General features: G+C 32.2%; 2 protein-coding genes across 3 annotated transcripts; one reads left to right on the top strand and one right to left on the bottom strand.

Annotated features, from left to right (window-relative positions):
* The first annotated feature begins 8,763 nt into the window (after nucleotides 1–8,763).
* LOC8270345 (pentatricopeptide repeat-containing protein At4g14190, chloroplastic) lies at nucleotides 8,764–11,111 on the top strand. Of its 2 annotated transcripts, none has more exons than XM_002516357.4 (2): nucleotides 8,764–9,211; nucleotides 9,556–11,111. In XM_002516357.4, exons 1-2 carry the CDS (start codon nucleotides 8,837–8,839, stop codon nucleotides 10,708–10,710), a joined length of 1,530 nt encoding a protein of 509 aa, XP_002516403.2. In that variant the 5' UTR covers nucleotides 8,764–8,836; the 3' UTR covers nucleotides 10,711–11,111. The 2 variants fall into 2 exon arrangements, with proteins under 2 accessions (XP_002516403.2, XP_048235978.1); XM_048380021.1 differs by having other exon boundaries at nucleotides 8,857–9,211; nucleotides 9,528–11,111.
* A 3,504-nt stretch (nucleotides 11,112–14,615) lies between these two features.
* On the bottom strand, nucleotides 14,616–20,399 carry LOC8270343 (protein PUTATIVE RECOMBINATION INITIATION DEFECT 1). Its single transcript, XM_002516355.4, has 9 exons — nucleotides 19,808–20,399; nucleotides 19,160–19,269; nucleotides 18,891–19,072; nucleotides 18,444–18,755; nucleotides 17,179–18,145; nucleotides 16,353–17,055; nucleotides 15,993–16,273; nucleotides 15,263–15,929; nucleotides 14,616–15,161 (listed from the first exon to the last, which is right to left on the bottom strand). Exons 1-9 carry the CDS (start codon nucleotides 20,261–20,263, stop codon nucleotides 14,925–14,927), a joined length of 3,915 nt encoding a protein of 1,304 aa, XP_002516401.2. The 5' UTR covers nucleotides 20,264–20,399; the 3' UTR covers nucleotides 14,616–14,924.
* Nucleotides 20,400–22,532: the final 2,133 nt, after the last annotated feature.

Here is a 22,532-nt window from a genome sequence, read left to right as displayed (position 1 = left end):
TCTAGTCACTTAAATTTCCAATTAAGCCGGCGCCCAGAGAGCAAAGCTCGACCAGGGACCTTTACTCCGGCAACCACACTCAACTAAGCCCAGAGAGCGATGCTCGACCAGGGCAAGTCCTAATCTTTCTTTCTTAAAATTTTACCTATTTTTCCTTTCTCTATCTCTTTCAGATTTATACTGGAACACTCATCCAACTCCTATGTTCTACTGTCGTCCCATCCCGAGTCATCATGCAATATTAAAATTGGTGATAAAGAAAGAACATATTTAAATAGTAATTAAAAAGCATCAAATTTTATGCATGACACGTGCATAAGCGATATATGACTTTAACTCACTGGTTTGGCGACCTCCTAACTCTGCTCCGATGCCTCGATTGGAGCGAGCCGAATAGACAGATCATCTAATCACAGAAAGCAATTTATCAAAAAGCTTAAACAATCGATCATTAATCCTAGGTCTAGACTCGTAGGACTGACTGTCTAAGAATCCCGATTCGGGAGAATTCTACCGAAAATCCGGCAGAACCTCCCCTATAACACAGACATTTACCCCCTGTAAAAATGAGGCCAGGACCTGCCAGAAAAATACTTCAAATATCCAACAATTCAAATAACGGGAGTCGGGTCCCTAGACTTCACTATTTTCCCGACTCCGCTACACAGCACAAAACACGAGGCAGGCAAATCGACAGACAATTATTTTTTACTCAAAAATATCAAATACTCAACACAAAATAATAAGCATGAATTAAATCAAAGAATTTTCAAAAATTAACGGGCCAGAGAAAATTACCGAAACGCTCGGTCGACTCTCCTCCAACCGCCAGAGTCCGATCGACGATCCGAACTCACCATCGGACTCGAAACGACGCGCTGATGACGATCCCTACTTCTGATTTTTCGATCTGACCCCCGATCATCCCGAGAGATTTACGAACGATCTCGGTCGTCGATTCTCAAACAGAGTCTAATCGCCACGAAACCTGTGCCATTGCAAAGCTTGAGCTGAGGAGAGTCGGGATACGTCCTCCGATCGTCCATCCTCCGCCGGAGCTCGCCGAAAAATGTGGCTGCCACCTACTTCGCCGGAACTCCCTCCTTCGGCCACCAAAACCAACACTGCTGCCGCCAAAAGGAAGCTCTCTTAGAGGGGAACCGATCACCATCAAGACCGTACGGAAGGTCGGAAATGGTACGGAAAGGTCATGGGAAATGGCCAAAGCTTCGCCCCTTCTTTTTTTTTCCCTCGCTAACGTCAGCCGGCCACTGTTGGACTCGCCAAGCAGACTCTTATCCATTTGCCAGGCAATGAGCCACCTACTTCTCTCTCCTGATTTTTTCTTCTCTCTCCCCGACACTCTTTTCTTTTCTTCTTCTCCATATCGACTTTAGGCCCCCAAACTTTTCTTTCTTACAATTAGGTTCCTCAACTTTATAAATTACGACAATTTTACCCTGCAGAATTTCTAATTAACCCCCAAACGTTTCTTTAGCCTTTCAATTAAGCCCCTAGCTAATTAATTTGGGCCAAATTAGAATTATTGAAAATACACAATTACATAAATACCCCTGCCGACACATTTATTTACAATAATACCAAACATCCAAATTTCCATTAAAACCCCATATTAATAAAATTATACTTTTAATTCTCATCCAAAAATAAATTTTCAATTTAGTATTAATACAATTAATTTAAATAATCAATTTGCTAAATATTTTCCAACTTAAAATTTAATACCACTAGTTAATTAAAATACCTATTTTTTCTAAATTCCTTTTATAAAAACACTCTTTACAATTTCTCCACAATTTTTCAATATTTAATTTTATTTATATAAATATGCATTTGGGGAAAATTTGAATAACCAAAATATAATTATTTCTCAAATAACTTACTTAATTAATTTCTTAAAAATTCAAACTAATAGGATATAGAAAGAATGACTCCTTTATTAGTCTAATATTAAAATTCAAATTTTGTATTTAAAGTATTCCAACTAGACCAAGTAAAAATTAAATTAAATTAATTTTAAATAAAAACTCATTATTAAATATAAAAATATTCCGGATATTACACCTTTGAACTTTGAGGGAGTTTTAGTTTTCTGTTTTATGAATCTTAAGTCTTTCTATTTAATTACAATGATTGTTGGATTAAGTATGTTAAGCTAAGTTCCATAAGTGTTTAGTTTGGCTTTTTACTTTTGTATGAACCTTATATATTTTGAGTTTAATGAATGATTTCTTTACCTTCATATGTTCATTAGTTTGATCTATTATTATTGGTTGACCATCATATCAATTTTGTAGTAACATTTGTTATGAAAATATTTAGATTAAAAGTATTAGAAATATCATCTTTACTTTAATTTATGTTGGTATAAGAAATCTAAGTTGCATCATTAGCTTGAGTGAATTAGGAGAAAAGGTACATCACCGTCTCATTTGTTAGATTTGGACTTAAAGGAATTAATGAGATTACTAAGTAAAAGCTAGACGAAATGATATTTTATCATATAGTTCATATTAATTATTCTAGTTGCATATTTATTTTCTTTTATTAAACTTAAGATCATTATTGAAATATTGGCTTAGAGTGTTTATATTTATTTTCAGTATTTTGTGTGATAGTTGGTCTTTATAATATATGTTCTACAATTCCTTGTGAGATCGACCTCGTGGGTAGCTTGCCCGAATTATCATTCGGTTCGTACACTTGCAAGTACTAATTTAGACACATCATAACACTAAATATCTCTTTCAACTTAATAATATTCATTTTATTTTCTATCTCATATTTTTTTCTCAAATGAAATACATTTTATTTGCAAGTGAAGGTGATTTCATGAAAATGGAAAAGGAGATAGAAATGCTGAAGGAAAAAAAAAAAGCAGAAGCTTGAAGAAATTGAGAACGAGTTGAAAACTATGAGCAGCTGAATGAGCAACTAAAGATGAATGAGATGCTTAAGATTGTTATGGTCGTGGTTGTTACAAAGTTAGATTTTTTTATTTTTTTTAAAAGTTTAGGGCATGGTGCTCTCTGTTTATGGTCTATGTTTGTTGCTTTTGCTAGTTGATAGGATTATTGCAATGGTAGTTCCTTAAGTTTCACTTTTATAATAACCTTATCCTTAATGACTAGTTGGAGCAAAGTTTCTAGCTTTTATTAAACTATTTTTGATCATGTGTGCAATATTCTTTGGTTAAATTGATAGCATAACTTGGTGGATCAACAACCTGTTTTGTAGTAAACAATGATTAAATCATAAATGATTGTGCAAATTATACTATTTGTTAACTGAAAAACATTGAAGGAAAAATAACTTTGTTGATTTCAAATTGAAACTATCATCTCAATTATACATTTTCAAAATAAAATCACAAAATAATTGTGCAAATTATACTACCTAAATCTAGCATATACACCATTGACTGACCGATTAACAAAAATTAATAAAAGTAGATAATTTATAAAGAACTATGCCTATTGCCTATATGATATACACAACAATACAAAATATATAATGGTGGCTTTCAATGTTTTTACAAAAAACTCCAATAAGTGACAGAAGACTTGCTTTACTTCTCAATTCTTGATCTTCTTTATTTGTTGCATGAATCTTGAAGGAATATCCCTTCCCTTTGCTATTAACCTCTTCACATTTTGTCCCTTTTCATGTTGAGGTTGGTTTTGAGCTTAACTTGATTGAGTTCCTACTAGTTGTGTAACAGAAACTTGGGAGATTGTGCACCTTTGATTACTTAAGAGGTTGAATGTCTATTATTCTGAGGTTGGCTAGTGTATACTTTATCTATCCAACAAGATCCTAAATGACAAACATGCATAGCTTAGTATGTGCAAGAAAAACATTAATTGCCTAAAAGTAAATAAAGTAATTGGAAATAAAAACACTTACCGAGAACCCATCCAATGAACTAAGCTTACTTTCTTATTTTGGAACAAAGGGAGCAGGGCCACCTGAGGTTGTTCCCTGCATTGATGATGACCAAAAAATAAAAATATAAATTAGCATTCACAAATGGCCAAATGACACAACTAACATATATTTATGCCTCACATGACCAAATGATTTGAGTCCTGTCAGCATGAAGCCCTTCAGTGGAATCTGCATGTGTAGGTGTACTAGTGGATGCCTAGTAACCAGCATATTACATATTCAATTAATTATTCAAATAATAAATTAACAAATATATGCATGTGATTAAAGGAAGAATACTTACAGTGTTTTGATTCTCTCCATGAAACCTTTTGTTATGACCCACTTCTCCCATATATGTTGCACTTCACAAATTTAACACCTTTCTTTGATAATTTTTCTTTGTCCTTATTTTTCTTAGCCATTCTTTTTTATTTCATCAGCTTCCTTTCTCCTTACTTTTAGTCTTCTCTCTTTTTTCTTCTTGATGGGTGTTGGTGGTAGAATAATTCCAGGTGGGCTCGGATAGGATTTCCAAAGTTGAGAGTCATTTAAAGAATGAATTACATGGCTATACACCCTTTGGTATGTTTCCTTTTTATAGCAGTCATCCACATAATTTTCAAGTTGTTTATTATTCTTAAATATGCATGCATAAACATGCATATAAGGAATACATGTAAGCTCTCATCTTCTATAGGTACGAGTCTTTCCCTCCATGTCAACAATATACTGTCCATCAGCTCTAGTTACTTGCACTTTTGGCCTACCTGCAAATGTGGCAGTATAATCAAAACTTTCTTACTTTAACTTTTCAAGTTATTTCTGAATCTTAAGATAAAACATTTCCTTCATTTTCATCCTAAAAATTTGCTTCCCTTGAATCTCTTCATTAGTTAGGTTCTAATTATTTCAAACATTGTTATTAGAGGTCTCTCTCTTATGTCCAATATGTACTTATTGAAAGATTCACTCAGGTTGTTCAACAATATATCATACTTGGTTGTAGTCCTAAAGCATGCCTTACTCCAATGCTCTAAGCGTCTTTCATCTATCTATCTCTTGGCTACCTCACTTTTTTTCTCTAGTTCACTTAACCAATACTTCAACTTTTGTTCATATGAGACCCTAGCTGCATTCTTCAACCACTTCCTCATATCCAAATCACTATACTTCCTCTTAAAATTGACCTCCATATGCCTCACATGCAATATGTGTTCAGAATTAGGCAAGTGTTTCTGAACAGCTTTCACAAGACCCTGAAACAATAGGAATGCATTAGAGCACATATGTAATATAAAGAAATGAAATGTAAAAAAGCAAAAGTGAACTAACATTTTGCCTATCACTCATGAAAATCCACTGGTATGAGTTGTACATCTGCAATTCCTCCTTTAATAACTCAATGAACCAATCCTAATTAGAGTTACTCTACTTTCACCAAAGCAAATGCAAAAGGAAATATACATTCATTGGGATCGATTCCAATGACTGTGAACAATTATCCCCCATATGTTCCTATCAGAAAACAACCATCCAAACAAACTACCCGCACCCTTCTTTGAAACCCTCTTTTAATCCACTTAGACATAAATATATGCCTTTAAACTTTCCCTTTAGTTCTTTGAACTCCACAGTAGAACCAAAGTTTCTCCTCTGCAACTCTTTCTTATAATCATACAATTTTAAATACTGCAAGTCTTCATCACCATTAACTGTCTTCAAAGTATAATCCTTTTCCCCTCTATGCCTTCATTCTGTCAATTGTCCACTTCATATTTTTTTTTACCCTAGCTATAAAATCTTGCAAATTCCATGTAGTGTCAGTCCTAAACTCATCCAAATACTCCTCTACAAGATACTTAAAAGTCACATGGAAGTTGGAGTGGACTTTCCCACAGATGTGTTTAAGGTTCAAAGACCTTGAGAAATTTTATCCTCATTATCATAGGGCTTAAGTTTACTAGCATATATCCAAAAGTCACATTTCTTGTAACACTTTGCCCTTACTCTTATTTTATCATGTTTCGGGAAAAGAGTTGGTATATGTGTTTTATACCATACTGTTTGCGTGCTTTTTCTTTGTCTTTAAATAACATCATATTTCAAATCTAGGATTTTTCATGTTTCTTTCTACATTAAATCTCTTAAACTTAATCTTTTTCTTTTTATTGTTATCTCCGTCACTCTCATCCTCGTTTGCACTGAAGTCTTCATCAAAATCTGGTTCATAATTTGATGACCTATCATTTAAGTCAAATTTTAATGTTCCATCAACCCTAGAAGACTTGACCTTTTCCATACTACCCTAGGTCTGCCACTTATGTCTACTCTGCTCTTATTACCTTCCTTTGCACTTCCACCATCATTCAGTTAGCCAGTTTCCCTCAAAACATCTTGCAAATCCTCATCCCCATCTACTATATCATAGTTTGAATCAACTATAACATCTTCAACAAGATTAAAAACAGCATGATTAACTATTTCAGTTTGCTCTCCCTCACCTACAACATCGTCTGTATGTGCCATATATCCAATAATATGTTCTTGAACATTTTCATTATCACTCTCTCCTTATTCTGATGTCTCATGTTCACCATCATCTTCATCATTAACATGCTCACCACCACTATCACTAACTAAATTTCCTCAATCACAAAACTACTCTTCTTTGGAGGATAAACAACATTCATCAACTCTTCCTCACTATCATCTACTGCTCTCAATGCCATATCAAACACATAAGCATCATTTTCTAAAGGTTTTAGTCCTGAATTAAAATCACTTCCTAGCAGCCTATAGAAATACATCATATTCTCAGCATATGTCCTAAAGACTCAACCCTTAAATCAATTCTAACTAAAGATAATTTATCAATTTTAAAATCCTTGTAATCAACATCCCCATTATGATACCCCCATTTTCCCAAAATATCCACCATATGATGCAATGCAACTGTTACATTTTCTGAATGCACATGACCTGTCAAGTGTGCACCATTATAACACTTTATAATTTAAGACTCAACACAAAGGAACAAATACTTCCATTGTCTTTACTACTTAAAGCAAAACCCTATGTTTATTAGTTTATTCATAAAATACATAACTCGCCATGTGCAACTTAAAAAACTATATATTTACTAGGGTTTTTTTTTATTTTCCACACCTGGCTCTACTAGTGTCGCCATCCTCAAGTATAAACCCACCAAGCAAGTCCCTTGCTCTAATTAACTCGTTAACAGCCCCACCACTAAGCTTTGAAAGTGATTTTCCCTTCCCTTTTTCAATTTTATATTAAGTAGGGAATGAGAAGCCCTACCACAAATAAGAAAAGGACAGAAATAAAAAGTAAACTGATTTTGGTTGCTTTAACAACAATAAACAATGTGAATGATAGTTGAGGATTAGAGTTTTTCTTTTCTTCGATTCGAAGTAGGAAGGAAGAAATGTTTACTGAGGAAAGAGAATTAGTGGATAACATTAACTCGGGGTGGGACACGACAATGGTACACTTATACAAAATTTTAAATGACATGTCTTTTTTTTTTAAGCTTAGTAAACTGTCGTGTCAACTCTCTATTATCAATTCCAAATGAACAAGAAGGGCTTTACTGTTGCCCTAATTTTAATTGAGAGAGTTTTGTATTACAAATTAAAGTTTGAGAATTATGGATATAATAGCCAAAGGTCAGGGCCTGTCTGTGCAATTTACCCCATAAGTAAAGCTATTATTTTATATTCACTCAATCCAAATAAAATATAAAATATTTACAAATAATTAACAATGGAGAATAAATCTAGTAGGACCTTCCTATACAATTCCCTGTTGCACATGTATTACTTCATTTGCAACTAAAGTGTCAATTTGCCTCTTGAACTTGGAATTAGTTCATATTTTAATTTTTTAACCAATTTATTCAGTAACTTGCCAGATAAATTATTTAGTTAATATAAAATGTCCAATTTGGTCTTTAAACATTATAATAAATGTTAAATTTAATAAAAAAACTCTTTATCGAATTAGAGTAAAAGTAATTAATTTTAATATAATTTACTCTAATTATATAATAAAATAATAAAATAATATTCTTAATTAATAACTTAAATCAAATATTATTACTAAACTCATATGAATTTATGTTTTATAAATTTAGAAAAAATCTTACACTTTATCAATATTTAGTCTTAGTTTCTAATAGAAAAATAATAACTTAATAATTTTTCAGTGTCAAACTCGGTCTAGATCTTGACCTAAAGAAAGTCGAACATTTATAAAATTATTTAATTTGATAATATTAAAACTTATTTAAAATATATTTTTTATTTTTTAAATTATTTATATAATCATCCGATGAAGATTTGAGATACTAATTAAATTATTACTTTACTAAAAACTAAATAAATATTACTAAAATATAAAATTTTATTCAATTTTATAGAAGTATAATTTTATATGAGTTCGATAATATTATTTAATTTAAAAAATTTAGTTAAAAATATTATATAATTATTTTTTAAAATAACATGAATAAATTACATTAAAATTAAAAAAATTTACTTTAACTCAATAAAAAATTATTTTTTTATGTAATCTAACATTTAGTATGAAGTTCAATGATCAAATTAAACTTTTTATATGGAATAAGTCGCCGACTGAGTTGAATTGACTATTTTTGTCAAATTACTGGGTAGATTGGGTAGAAAATTAACTGAGTTGGTTGCCCATTGATTCTAAATGCAAGGGGCAAATTGGCATTTTAGCCATTGTTTATGCCTTTTGATTTCTTAGTTAAATAATGAAAAATTAGGAAATGCAGGAGAAAACTAGAAATTGAAAACACAAGCTGTTTTCCACAACTTGACAATGTTAAAACGTCTTCTACCAGATGGTACAGTATGCAGAGGTGATGGATAATATATGCGCTCTGCAGAGCAATTGCAGAACGCTAAAGACATGGAAATGCAACAGCAACAGTAACAAATTCCTCTTATCCAATATCCCAATTATTAAAACCTTCTCGTGCTTTCGTCGTTCAGCTCCGCTTCATGCAATTTCCCAAGATAATTCTATAAAGCACAATACCCTTCTCGTTGAGAGCTACCATGAACACCAGAGGCTCAAGGCCTTGCTCGCTAGGCTCAACAAGAAGGGCTCTTGCCCTTTGCAAATGCTTCAGGATGATGCAGATTGGTCCAAGGACCACTTCTGGGCTGTTATCAGATTCCTTAGACATTCCTCTAGATCTGACGAGATTCTTCAGGTACTCTCTCCCCTCTCTCTCTCTCTCTCTCTCTCTCTCTCTCTCTCTCCCTCTCATATCATTGAATGCCTTAAAGTCCACAGACCTTTTATCTGATAAAGCAGGTAGATAGTGGGAAGAAAAGAATGTTTAGGGTTTCATATGTTTTTTTCTCTAGCCCAAAATTGAAAGAATCCACTAGAACTAGGATCAGTAGTTTTACTAGAGGAATTTAATTGGTTTCTGTTTTCTAGTTTATAGTTCAATATAATTGGAATTTAAAACTCTAAATTAAAGATTTTTGTTTCTTTTTGTTGAAAACTGGTGTCATACAAAGTCTTAGAAACTCAAGGATATTTCGGCAGGTGTTTGATATGTGGAAGGACATAGAGAAATCAAGAATCAATGAATTCAACTATGAGAAGGTCATAGAGATATTAGGTGAAGAAGGTCTAATAGAAGATGCGTATTCGGCATTCATAGAAATGAAGACCTTATGCCTGAGCCCTTCCCTTCAGGTCTACAATTCCTTAATTCATGGTTATGCTAGAAATGGCAAGTTTGATGATGCTGTGTTTTACCTTAACCATTTGAAAGAAATCAATTTGTCTCCGGTAAGTGATACCTACAATGGTTTGATTCAAGCTTATGGGAAGTACAAAATGTATGATGAAATGGGTATGTGCTTGAAGAAGATGGAGATGGAAGGGTGCTCTCCTGATCATGTTACTTATAATTTACTTATTCAAGAATTAGCAGAAGCGGGTTTGCTTACGAGAATGGAGAAGGTATATCAAACCACGCGAATGAATAGGATGGATTTGAAGTCTACTACTTTGACTGCAATGCTCGAGGCTTATGCAAACTTTGGGATTGTAGAAAAGATGGAGCTGATTTTGAAAAGGACAAGGAACTCAAAAGCCCTTTTAAAGGAAGATTTGATTAAGAAAATAGCTTTGGTTTATATTGAAAACTTCATGTTTTCAAGGTTGGAGAAATTGGGACATTATCTTTCTAAAAGAAGTGGTCAAAATGACATGGTTTGGTGTCTGCTGCTCCTTTCTAACGCTTGTATGTTGAGTCAAAAAGGCATGGATTCTGTTGTAAGGGAGATGAAAGTTGCAAAAGTTTCTTGGAATGTAACATTTATAAACATTATTTTGCTAGCATACTTGAAGATGAAAGACTCTATGCGCTTGGGGATCTTACTCTCTACATTAACAAATCATATTGTGAAACCTGACATAGTCACTGTTGGAGTTCTGTTTGATGCAAATAACATTGGCTTTCATGGGAATGGAATTCTAGAGACATGGAGAAGAACTGGTATTCTTTACCGATGTGTGGAGACGGAAACTGATCCTCTGGTTCTTGCAGCATTTGGAAAGGGTCAGTTCCTGAAGAAATGTGAAGAGGCATATTCCTCTCTTGAACCTGTTGCCAGACAAAAGGAAAAGTGGACTTATTGCAATCTCATTGATTTAGTGGCAACATACGATGGATCAGTGGTGAATGGATGAATGATACTGAGAATCATGATGTGCTTATGATGCTCTGATCATATATTAGGGAAAGGAGAGTGAGGGAAAGAGAGGCCAGTCCTTGGCCCGATCATCCAATTCGCTCCAACAGGCAGGCATGGTTCTGTAGGCAAAGCAACTTCGGCACTTTCGTCTACCCATCGGACGGCATCACTCTGCATGGATTGACTGAACGCAGAAAGCCTTCCACTAGCAGACAATCTTGTTTTTCACAGGATTTCATGAGTAAATGATACACTCTGCTCTGATATCGTACTTGATTATGCTCATGTTCTTATGATTAGTAACATCCAAACAGCATGTAGTCTGTTTGAGATTGTTTTGACAAAAATAACTTATTAAATTAAAATTAATCTATCGAATCAATATATTGAATCTTACGTTTTAAACACTCACAATAATCATAAACAGGTTCATAATTCATAACATGTACTTCAAAATATAAGCGAGAGAAGATCTTATGTGATGTCTTTGAATTTTTTGGTTTTATTTTATTTTTATTTTATTTTATTGAGTTTTTGTATTTTTATTTTTATTTATATTAAGAATTTAATAGTTCTTAATCAAAGGCAATAAATAGAAAAGTTCATGAGTTTAATAATCGGTTCTGCCTAATGTTTTAATATTTAAATTTTCCCTTTTATGTCTCACAACGAATGTCTATCAATTAAAACAGTTTGCATTTTGTAGTAAAGAAATTAAATTAAAATCCAAGTAACCATTTTTCTTTAAAAAGATTTTTTTGGTTTAAAATTTATAACCTGGCGCTCGAATTCTCCTTGGGTTTGAGGTTACTGTTCCGTTTCAAGTGGTAATTATAATTGGAGTCATAAAATGAAAGTGTTTTCCTTATATTTTCCAATAAAAAATTGCAAATTAAGGAAAATACAAATAAAATATTTTTAAAACAAAATAAACGGTTTTCTTTTTACATATATAGGGAAAAAATTCAAATAGCTATTATAAATATAAAACTACTATATTTTCCGGTGCTCTTAAATGATTTTTTTAATTTTATCTTTATTTATTTTTAACTGCGTTTTGGTATATTATGGTATGTTTTTTAAAATATATCTTTTTATTGTCATCAAAATGCACTAGCTACTATAAAAAAAAATATATGTAATATTTTTTAATTTATAAATATTAAGCATAAAGATATAAAATAAAAATAATAAATTTATTTTATTTAATTGGTTTGACAATAATGTAAGTTAAATAATATTATTTTGATATTTTTTATATTTAATTTTAGTATTTTTTATTTTAACAACGTTTAAAAAATTTAAAGAACAACCATAAAACAGAAACTCTTGAAAATAATTTTCCCAAAAAGAGCTATCCCATTAAATTTCCTTAATAAACGATGGGTGGCAGTACACCTTCCGCGTAAAACCAGTTCATAGGCGCATTTCGAGGTTAGACGGATTAGGATAAAGATATAAATAGTTATTGAAATTTATAATTAGTTTTATTTTAATTATAAAATTTTAATTTAATTTATTTAATTATTTAATTTTAAATTTAATTATAATTTAATTATTTTATTAATAAATAATTTATTGGCTATTTATATTATATATAAGTTTTTATTTGCAAAGCGTCTAAATTAAAATATAATTAAAATTAAATAATTGAACTGAAATAAATTAAAATTTTATAATTTAAATGAAACTAATAATAAAACTTACTAACAATTTATGTCATTAATCCGGATCTTTCAACTATACTATTTGGGCATATCTAAATATAAATTATTTGAACCGATATAAAATTATTATACATGTGTATACACATCATGAACCTATTTATAAACAAATAAAAAATTATAATATGCAAAAGAAAAGGAAATATATTCTTATCCATAGTCATTATGACATATAAGAAGTATGAATGAAGGGCATAAATAAATTTACTAAAATAATTTTACTCATTATATTTAATTAATTGAGCAGAGGAGACAAATAAATTTATTAAAACATCGTTTTATCAATTGAGTTAGTAAATTAATTAAATATTAATTAAGAATAGTAATAATATGACTAAAAAACTCTTAACTAAAATTTCAAAATTATTATACTTTTATTAATAATTAACAAAAAATTATAAAGAATGTAAAAATAAATACTTTATTCCTGCGGGTTAAGCAACGATTCCCCATCACAAAACTCTCCTTTCCCTTGTCAAATAATCAACATACAAATAAAACATTCTCTCAAGAGAAAGAAAAAAGATACGAATGAAACAAACATAAAAAAGAAATCCCAATTAAAATTAAATTAATAATGGTAAACTTTACAATAATCTAATCATTTATTAACTTAACTTAACAATTAATGAATTGTTTAATATAAGTTTAATTTTAAAAATACAACTCAATTAAGACTTTTAATTAATAATTTATTCTAATTCTAAAAATTCAATTGTATTAAAATTCTTATTTAGTAATAATTTCTATAATCTTTTATGGTTATATTTATAACTAAAATTCAAAAAAAATAAAAGACTAAATGGTCTTATCCCATAAGAAATCGATAAGGAAGAAGGAGAGAACAAACACACTTGAAGAGTGCAGTACAACGAAGAATTGTATGCTGCATTCAGAAAGAATAAATGCTCCCAAAAAGAAATCAGTAACTAATTTTAATAAATTATGAAATACAAACACAAAATACAAGTTATCTTATAACTAATTTTAATTAGAACAAAATCAGTAACCTTAAGATAAAAAGAATTAACTTATTAGAAAAGAAACTATTAATATATTAGAAAATTTTAATAAATTAATTCATTATTAACCACCAAAAATTTAATAAAAAATTATTAACATATTATAATTTTATTTTTAATAAGTAACATAATAAATTAAATTATATTTAAGAAATTATAAATAAAATGTAAATAAATTTTTGTGTGTTGATTTCAGTTATGTTATATGTATAAACATATATCTGAGATATTTATTAAATTATAGTATATATAGTAGATAATAAATAATTTAATTGTATTAAAAATTCTTATGAATCATTCTATTAAAGTCCTAATTAAATATAGGTATTTTTCTTTTAGTATGAATCATTCTATTAAAGTCCTAATTAAATTCTTATGAATTATTCTATTAAGTCCATATTTTTCTTATGAATCATTGTATAATGTAATGAAACATGTGATGGAATCACCATTAAATTATATACTACACTAGTTTGTTAGTTATTAAAATTTTTTTGACATAATATAATGATAATTACACAATGTATTCAATTATTCTTAACTTGATATAATGCTCAATAAAATACAAAATCTATGTCATCATAATTATTTAAAAATATATTTATATTTATTTTTTTTTATTTTTTTATCAATATAATTTAAACATCTCCAATCACCGAATTCTGGCGATCGATGATTAAATTCCGGTAATCCATGATCAAATTTTGGCAGCCCATACTATTTAAAAAAATAATTTTAATATTATTAATTTAAATAATTTATTTTAATATTTTATTTATATATTAATTATTATAAATAAATAAATATTAAAATAAAAATTATAATTCCATTATATTACCTATATTTTTTTGTTATAACCAAATAAGATAATGAAATAATAATACATTACATTCCATTACTTTGATTTTATTACTTAACTGATTACATTACATTCTATTACGCTCTACCAAACAAGCCTTAGTATTTTTAGGATTAAGATTAATAAACAGAAATATTTTCACTAATAATAAATTGAATAGAAAACTAATTATTCACGCATTTATTATCTAATTTTAGTTTTCAAGCAACTATTGCTACTAATAAAATTAATTTTGTTATTAGTGTAATAAATATAAAAGCAAGTAATTATTACTACTAGCAAATTCCATACCCAGTTAATATGAAATAAAATGCCAAGTCGTATCTCTCCCTTAGCATTGTCGTTTGGGCAACATCTGAACTGATAAAATATAGATGTGTGCATCTCTAGTGATTTAGCATCTAAAGTTAACACTGTACAGTATATTGACATATTTATGTGTAAGCAAGTCCCATGCACTTCAATTTTGCTAACTCCTGAGTGCTGGAAATTTATGGTCAACTCCTAACAGCTATCAGCAGTTTCAGCAGTTTCGTCTAAAAAAACTACTAGCTGTTGGGAACTGAATAACTACCGGAGACCGAACACCTTATTAATCAGTTACTTAAGTGTCATCCTCTACTGTCAAATTCTTAAAGAATATTTCTATTTCTTCTAACAATCTCTTTTTCATAGTCTGTAAACCCACAGAATCTGCATCTAGATGCGTTTCAGAGGACATCAAGTAAATGAGATACTCACAGACATCTCCCAAGTCACCCTTAGTGAAAACCCTTTTCTCTATGTGCTCATAGGTGCATTCATTTTGAGAATCTTCACTGTAAATATGTTTCCTGCATTCCTGTAAAATCAATTAAAGCATCAATATAAATCTGATGTATCAAAGTGCTGTTTGTTTCTTTTTGGCTTGAAATACATTTGGCCATAATAACTATACCATACCTGAAGTACCCTATTTAAACTGGCAATTTGGTCAGTCTTTAGGAACTCGGAGTTTACCAGCTCTCGAAATAAAAGCACCATCTCGGTGGTGATATTACTTGCTGCAATGTTTCTAATTATACCAGAAATGCAGGGATCATCAAACACAGTCCTCATCCACACAGGACATTTTTGAAGCTTTAGCAATGCAACTGCTATATGAGCAGCAGGCTTGTGACAATTAGTGAAAGACTTTGATGGTAAAGATGGAACAGCCAAAGAGATTGCCATCTCTTCTACAATCAGTCTGCACCAAGTAGTATCGGCAATTACCCTCGAGTCTATGTTCGGCTTTTCCCATCCCAAAATCATTGATAGGCATAGGCTGCAGTTTATAGACACTCTGACGTCACTGTAGAATACTAGGCCTTCTAAAATAGCTGTTATAGACATTAGGTAACCTGTGGAGCATTTTATTTCCTCATTTTTTCTGTTTCTCTGTTCTGATAATCTTGTAAAGAACTCCAACAAGCAATATGATGCAACAAGCTTGACTGGAGGAGACCCAAAATGCATCAGCCTACACAAGTCATGGCAGTCGATGCTAATCACTGAAAGTGGCTGCGTCCTGTTCGATACATCAAGTAAACTTTGCCAATCCACAGCCTCAGGAAGAACAACATGCAAACTAAGACAGAGAAGTTAGATTTATGACATGAAATCATAAATTAGGATTTAATAGAGCAGTTACCTTCTTAAAGAAAAATAGTACAGTAAAAGCACAAATATCAGAGCTTCTCCAATGCTTGTTCCCTCGTTGTAATCAAACAAAGAAGGTCCCTTTGAACATGCCTCATGGATCATGCTGTTTATAACAGATGCCAGAGAAGAACTGAAAATTATGGCTTTAGAAGCTCCCAACAACACATTACTGGTAGATTGGTGCAAAATAAATGAAAAAATGGCAATTATTTGTAGACCTTCAGCAGACCAGCTTTTTTCAGCCATTGAGAGGGTGAGGCAGTTCATGAACTACAGAAACAAGGAACAAGGGCCAGTTAGTGTCATGGCAGAAAAATGATTTCATGTAAACCAAAATTAGTCTCAGAACCTTCACGGTCACTGCAAGCCAAGCTTCATCTTCGCACAATGCTTTGGAATGCACTGATTTTAGAATATTAAACACTAGAAGTGAGATGGCCATGAATATTTGTGGGGAAGAAAAATGGCTAGGGTTGTAACAGATATTTTGGATTGCCCTTCCTATGCCATTCAAACTCAATTGGTCTGATGCTGTTGGAGAGATGCTAATGATTATGGCCAAGAGATTTAAGAATGAGGTAACGTCATCCTCATGGCTTTCTTCCTCCACAAGGTGCACTAATAAGCAGACCAAAAGTCTCGCTGCATAGTTGTCCTCTGATGTTAGCAACTCTGCAATTACTTGCACATTCATAAGTTGATTACCTTCCCCGTGAACAACAATTTGGGTATCATTTGAGCCATTAGTCTGGCAAAATTTTAGGACTTCGTAGGACAATGGCTTGCTTATTTTCTCTTGTCGAAACAACCATTTCAGTGAAACCAAGTGAATTCTTGAAGAAGGCAAATCCCATTCATTTTCAGTCAATAGGTGAAACAGGATCCTCTCAGCTTCTGGACTATAGGGGAATCTGCAGTCCATCTCAGCAACACTCCGACAATTACCATAAAGATTTACCAGTTGCATCATTGTTAACGAATTGATAGTATCACTAGTGTTGATAAAAATGTATTGTTCAAGAGAGGCTAATATAAACTTCTCATCTGCAAGCCTGAGGAATAAGATATCAAAATATGAGGATCTATAATTTATAAAAGGTAGACCCTAGTCGAGTACTTTTGCACCTTATGTATAAAATAACTGAGCTACTGGAACATGGACAGAGTTCAGTCACCTGTCATTATATAATGAACTGGTGTGTAAAATTGCCAAAACTGCAGATTGACAAGTAGATAATGATGAATTTTCGCAAGCCTTCTGCCCAAGCAGAAATAAGAGATCCATAGGGTCAGTTGGAAGATTTGAAGCAGCAACTCTAATGGGTTGCCCAGTATCATTTCCCATAAGAACATCCACAAGTGAACTGAGCATTAGATATACTCTTAATTTCATTTTCTCTGTAGGGAATAATCCTAGAAACCCAAATGACAAACTGAACCAAGACGAGTTAACCAAGACGTCTGCAAATTGTGGGGCTCGAACATCAGAATCCTGAAGCAATATAAAATGAAAAGTTCCCAATATTCCCAGGACAGTCTCCTCATCTACTTCATCAATAACTTTTACAATCCATGGTAAGACATGTATCGTGCAAATATCTACCATACAGTTCTGTAACTCTATCATACTGTAGTTGTTTGTGAATAGTTCTTCATGACTATATTCATATGCCTGTTTAAGTAGGTATAAAGCATGCAAAAGTTGGTTGGGATCTTTTTGAGAGACATTTAGACAAGCTAGAATAGCATGACATGTTGCTTCTTCAACTGATTTCACCAGATGACAATTTCCATTAAAAAATGGGGACTTCAAAAGAGCTACAAAAATTGAACAGACTGTTATAAATGTCTCTGGAGACATGCCCATCTCCCCATTGGCATACCTCTTAAACATCCTTTCCAAAACAACAACTAGTTCCTCAATCTGCGAAGTTGACATAATTCCAGGACTTTCAGATATGGCATTCCAAATGAGCTTCAGTGTTTGATGTTGAACAGGATGAAAAGGAACTTCACAGACATAATGCAAAACTGGAATCAGAGTTGAAAATCCGATAAGCAGTCTCTCTGTGAAGCCTGTCTTGATGGTTGAGAAAAGATCAAGAACCAGAAGGCAAGAATTGACAGCTGGGTCTTTACATTCTGTCCATACAGCAGAGATTCATGAGCTTAACCAAAATGTTTTACAGCTTAGGAACTTCACTTGTTAAGATTCAGAAAGAGCTGAACTAAAATATAATTACTTGACAAGCTTGTGGTCTTTAATTTCTTGGCATATGCAAGACCTTTTAGTAAAAATGCTAGCACATGTTTTAGTGGTTGGAAATGTAGATTATATGTTTGACATTTGAAGCTCAAATGGTCAGAAAGAATGTCCTTGTATACTAGAAAGAACTCTACAACAAGCGCCTGAATGTAATATGCATGCATAGTAATTTACCTGACAGTCTTAGTATTTCAAACACATAGTCCACAATATTTTCTTTAACCAAAAGTTGGATCTGGTTTTCCTGAGCTCCTTCCCATGACAAATAGTGAAAGATTAGATTTAGTGTGCTGATTTGGATTTGCCTGTCAGGAGAAAGAAGTGGGCCTTTCATGGCCTCGGCAAATAAGAGATCCACAGGATGACCATCTACTCCATGGTCTGTTCTTTGCATGAAGTTATCAGCTTCATCAGAATTCGTGCTACATATATCATTTACATATGCATTCTTGAAAAACCCTTTCCGAGCCAAGATTGTCAAAAATACTGGGCCAAAACCAAAAACAAGGTAAACAAGTTCTCACAGTATCAGAAGGTGATGTCACAAAAAGACAACTTATGATTGAATGGCTAATTGGAACTGTTGTGAAATAAAGGATGAAGAGTGAGAATGTGACAAACCTATGCAATTCAAACGAACAGTATCATCCTGAGTCTTGACAAGGGCTTCCAGTGACAGATGCAAGAGCTTAGGACAGAAGGAGAAAAGAGAGTTGTTATAAGCACCATCACCTTCCTCACTTGCACATTGAAGAATTGATAGTTTGTAAAGCACAAAGAAAATCTCTCCCCGGATTTCATCACTGCATTCAAACATGTATAAATACAAGTTAAAAACTATAATAATCAAATTGGGTAAGTAAATAAATGAAGCTTCACACTTTTTTTACCTTGGTAACTGAAGACCTGTGACAAGATTGGAGAAAAGAGAATGTTTGTCTTTAATCTGAGCATAAGGATTAGTTTCACAACAGTTCAAGAGAACCCCAAAACAGTGAAGCTGCACTATTGAAGATCAAATATGCAATGAGATATCTCAATCAATCCTACATAGTTTGGATGTAGCTAAATTATAAATTCAATTTACTGATACTACATTAGCACATTAAAGCATATGTAAGTAGTTAATTTTTCATTTTCCTTTTTCTCTTTTACGTAGGAGAAGATGATAATCGCTGGAATTCAATTCTTTCAACTTGAGAAAATTAAATAATACATCATGGAAAAAAATTAATAAAAAATATATATCAAACATTATATTGCAACTAAGTTCAGTTCTTGCAAATGATTTAGTCCAAGCAAGGCATTTAAAAGTCTAAAAATCCAAGAATTCAGTTGACATAAATTCTCTTCCGTAAATTCACATGTTTTGAAAGACGATAACTGCTAGAATTCAATTCTTTCAATTTGAAACAAAAACAAACAAACAAACAAGCATGAAATAAGAAAATTTAAAGTAATTAATAAAATCATATAATTGCAATTGAATTCAATTTCCAGAAGAAGCCCTAACGCGATAAATTAATGAAATGACTAACCATGTACACCTGGCGGCGGCTCCAAGCCAAGGAACCAGAGGAAATATGATCGCCGACGCGCATAACAAACTCGTGACAGATCGAGGCATCAGCGGCGTCGCAGAGAGAAGTGACGAGGTGGATGATTTGGCGAGCGATGGGATCGTCATCGAAAAGCGAGAGACAGCGGAGGAGAGGGGAGACGAGGAAATGAGGATGGAAAGAGAGAAGAGAGCGGAGGAAAGGAGGGTGAGAAAGAGCATGTAAGAGCTGCGAGAGCGCGTATGAGATGTGAAAAGTGGGGGCACGTGGGTTCGTGATTAGGTTGGAGAAGCAAAGGAGACAGAGAGAGCTGCTGTGGTCTTGCTGTGTTGGGAGAGAGAGCGTGGATCTGTGGCCTTGCGAGCACTGTGATTGCGGCTGTGGTTCGGTGGTCAGATCGTCTGGATCTTCATCTTGTGAGTCTCTGAATACCATTGTTGAGAGTGACAAACGGAGAATTTGAAATTGAGCGCTAAGAATCAGTTTTTCTGCGTCGTGAGGCTCCCGCGCCAAGGGCCAGTTTGGACCCGACCCGTCCAAGTCCTAGGCTTGATTGGATATGATAACTCAAATATTAATACTTAAATCTGTTATTATTTATATAACAAAAAATAAAATATTTCAAAAAAAAATTAGCATATTGTAATTTATATAAAAAATAATATTTAAATTATATTACTATTGTATATATAAATAAAAATATATAAATAGTAGACAAATATTTAACCAATATGTTAGTGTTTATATTTATAATTCGCTCTCAAAATTATTATCTTTACCATTGTCCTAAAATATCTTGTTTTACTTATTCAGACAAATGCTGTATGTTAATTTATCTAAATATATTCTATTTACTTTTTCATATAAATATTGTATATGTTAATTCAAAGTATATAATATATAGCATTTATTAATTATTATTATTTAATACAAATAAGATTTTTATTTAGTTTTCTAGTGTCTTAGTTGCATAAATGGCTTTCTTGTATTTCATTTTAATTTTATCATTCATATTAAATTTTTATCTTGTCTATATATAAGTGTTTACACTCAAAATATGTTTAGCTTAGGTCTATTAAATTTGATATTTTCAAACACCAACTCCATTTACATAATACTTGACTCAAATATTGAGGCAGTGCGGTATAATGATTATTTCATTGACTTAGATACTTGAGGAGGTGGTGGAATGATTATTTCACTGACTTAGCTAGCTGAGGCAATGCAAATAATAAGTACTGCATTGACTCAGCAAATTGAGGCAATACAATTGACGCAGTATAATCTAATAATTATTTTACTGACTTAGGCACTTGAGATGGTGTGCTAATTATTTTGCTGACTCAAATATCCAAAATGGTGCATTGAAGAGTCATTATGTAAGGATGTTGTTGAGTCCACATTACTTACTGTACTTAATTAGCTGAGGCAGTATAGTCTAATAATTATTTTACTGACTTAGACACTGACATGGTGCAGTAATTATTTTGCTGACTCAAATATCCAAAGTGATGCAGCGAAGAGCTATTATGCAGGGATGTTATTGAGTCCACAATATTTATTGCACTGACAACTATTTGAGGCAGTGTAGTAATTATCTTGCTGACTCAAATATCCAAGGTGATACATTGAAGAGCCATTATGCATAGATATTGTTGAGTCTATAATATTTATTGCACTGACTTAACTATCTGAGGCGGTACAGTAATTATTTCACTGAATCGGGTAGTTGAGGCAGTGCAGTAATCTTTTCAAATACCTAAGGCAGTGCAATGGAGAACCTTGATGCAAATATTTTATTGAATCAACACGTATAAAGTATGGAGAATAAAAAGGAGTAAATTAGTTTGAGAAGCTGAAGGTAGTTGAGAGATATTTCAGGAGAAAGTATATGGAAGAATTGTCATGTAGCAGGGAGTTGGAGAATTCCACTGCACCACCTTCTATATAACAACTTGCGTTCAAATTTTAAGAAAGTGGAAGAGTTGATGGCACCATTTCTCTAAAGATAGCTTCACATGCTTAATTACCTCAACAAGTTGTTTCATTAAGAATGTGGGTTAAAGCAGTTATCAGAAACGTGATCACCAAGCTAAGGAAGTCTACAAATTTTGGAGCTCACTTCAGAATCGAGAAAAACAATCATTCAGCAAATCAGCAATACTTAGCAATATTTTCTCTATAGTACTGTGGCTTTTCACTTATTCCAGTTGTCTTTCAGTATCTTAAAGCTTAGGTTTGTTTAGATATTCACAAACACTATTTCCTCAATTCAATTTGTTCAACTTTAATTTTTATTAGTCTTATTTCCTCAACTTTTAGTTGTAGTTCTTTATCTTAAAACATGCATTTCACATAGATTTAACAAATCTTTTAGGAGTAGAGTTAAGAACTCAAAAAATTTTAGGTCCCTTAAGTCCTTTCGTACAATCATTCTGATGGAAGTTAGATCTTTGCAATCAATTTATTTTTATCAAACACATTAATTTTGAGGTAATTCACCTCTAGCACGCTCGAAATACTAGCGCACGTGAAGGGCCAAATATTATGCAAACAATATATTTTTGGCATATGCCTAATGGGACACATCTTGGTGAGATGCAGCCAAAGACTCGTAGTTTATTGGAAAAAGAAGTTGTTGGGTCATAGGACACAGATGATGCCGCTACAGCAGTAGGGCATGGTGTTCACGTTCCATAAGTGG

The sequence above is a fragment of the Ricinus communis genome, chromosome 1 (genome assembly GCF_019578655.1).
Source record: "Ricinus communis isolate WT05 ecotype wild-type chromosome 1, ASM1957865v1, whole genome shotgun sequence".
Classification (NCBI taxonomy): domain Eukaryota; kingdom Viridiplantae; phylum Streptophyta; class Magnoliopsida; order Malpighiales; family Euphorbiaceae; genus Ricinus; species Ricinus communis.
The sequence above is the reverse complement of the archived record's forward strand: the minus strand, read 5'-3'. Positions and strand labels throughout refer to the sequence as shown.

What these genes read in the sequence shown, in the direction of transcription:
- LOC8270345 (XM_002516357.4), top strand. Translation starts at nt 8,837, where the DNA reads ATGGTACAGTATGCAGAGGTGATGGATAATATATGCGCTCTGCAGAGC. An exon ending in GATCTGACGAGATTCTTCAG is followed by an intron (nt 9,212 to 9,555) that starts GTACTCTCTCCC and finishes ATATTTCGGCAG; the next exon opens with GTGTTTGATATGTGGAAGGA.
- LOC8270343 (XM_002516355.4), bottom strand. Translation starts at nt 20,263, where the DNA reads ATGGTATTCAGAGACTCACAAGATGAAGATCCAGACGATCTGACCACC. An exon ending in GCCGCCGCCAGGTGTACATG is followed by an intron (nt 19,270 to 19,807) that starts GTTAGTCATTTC and finishes TCAATAGTGCAG; the next exon opens with CTTCACTGTTTTGGGGTTCT. An exon ending in TGTTCGTTTGAATTGCATAG is followed by an intron (nt 18,756 to 18,890) that starts GTTTGTCACATT and finishes GTTTTGGCCCAG; the next exon opens with TATTTTTGACAATCTTGGCT.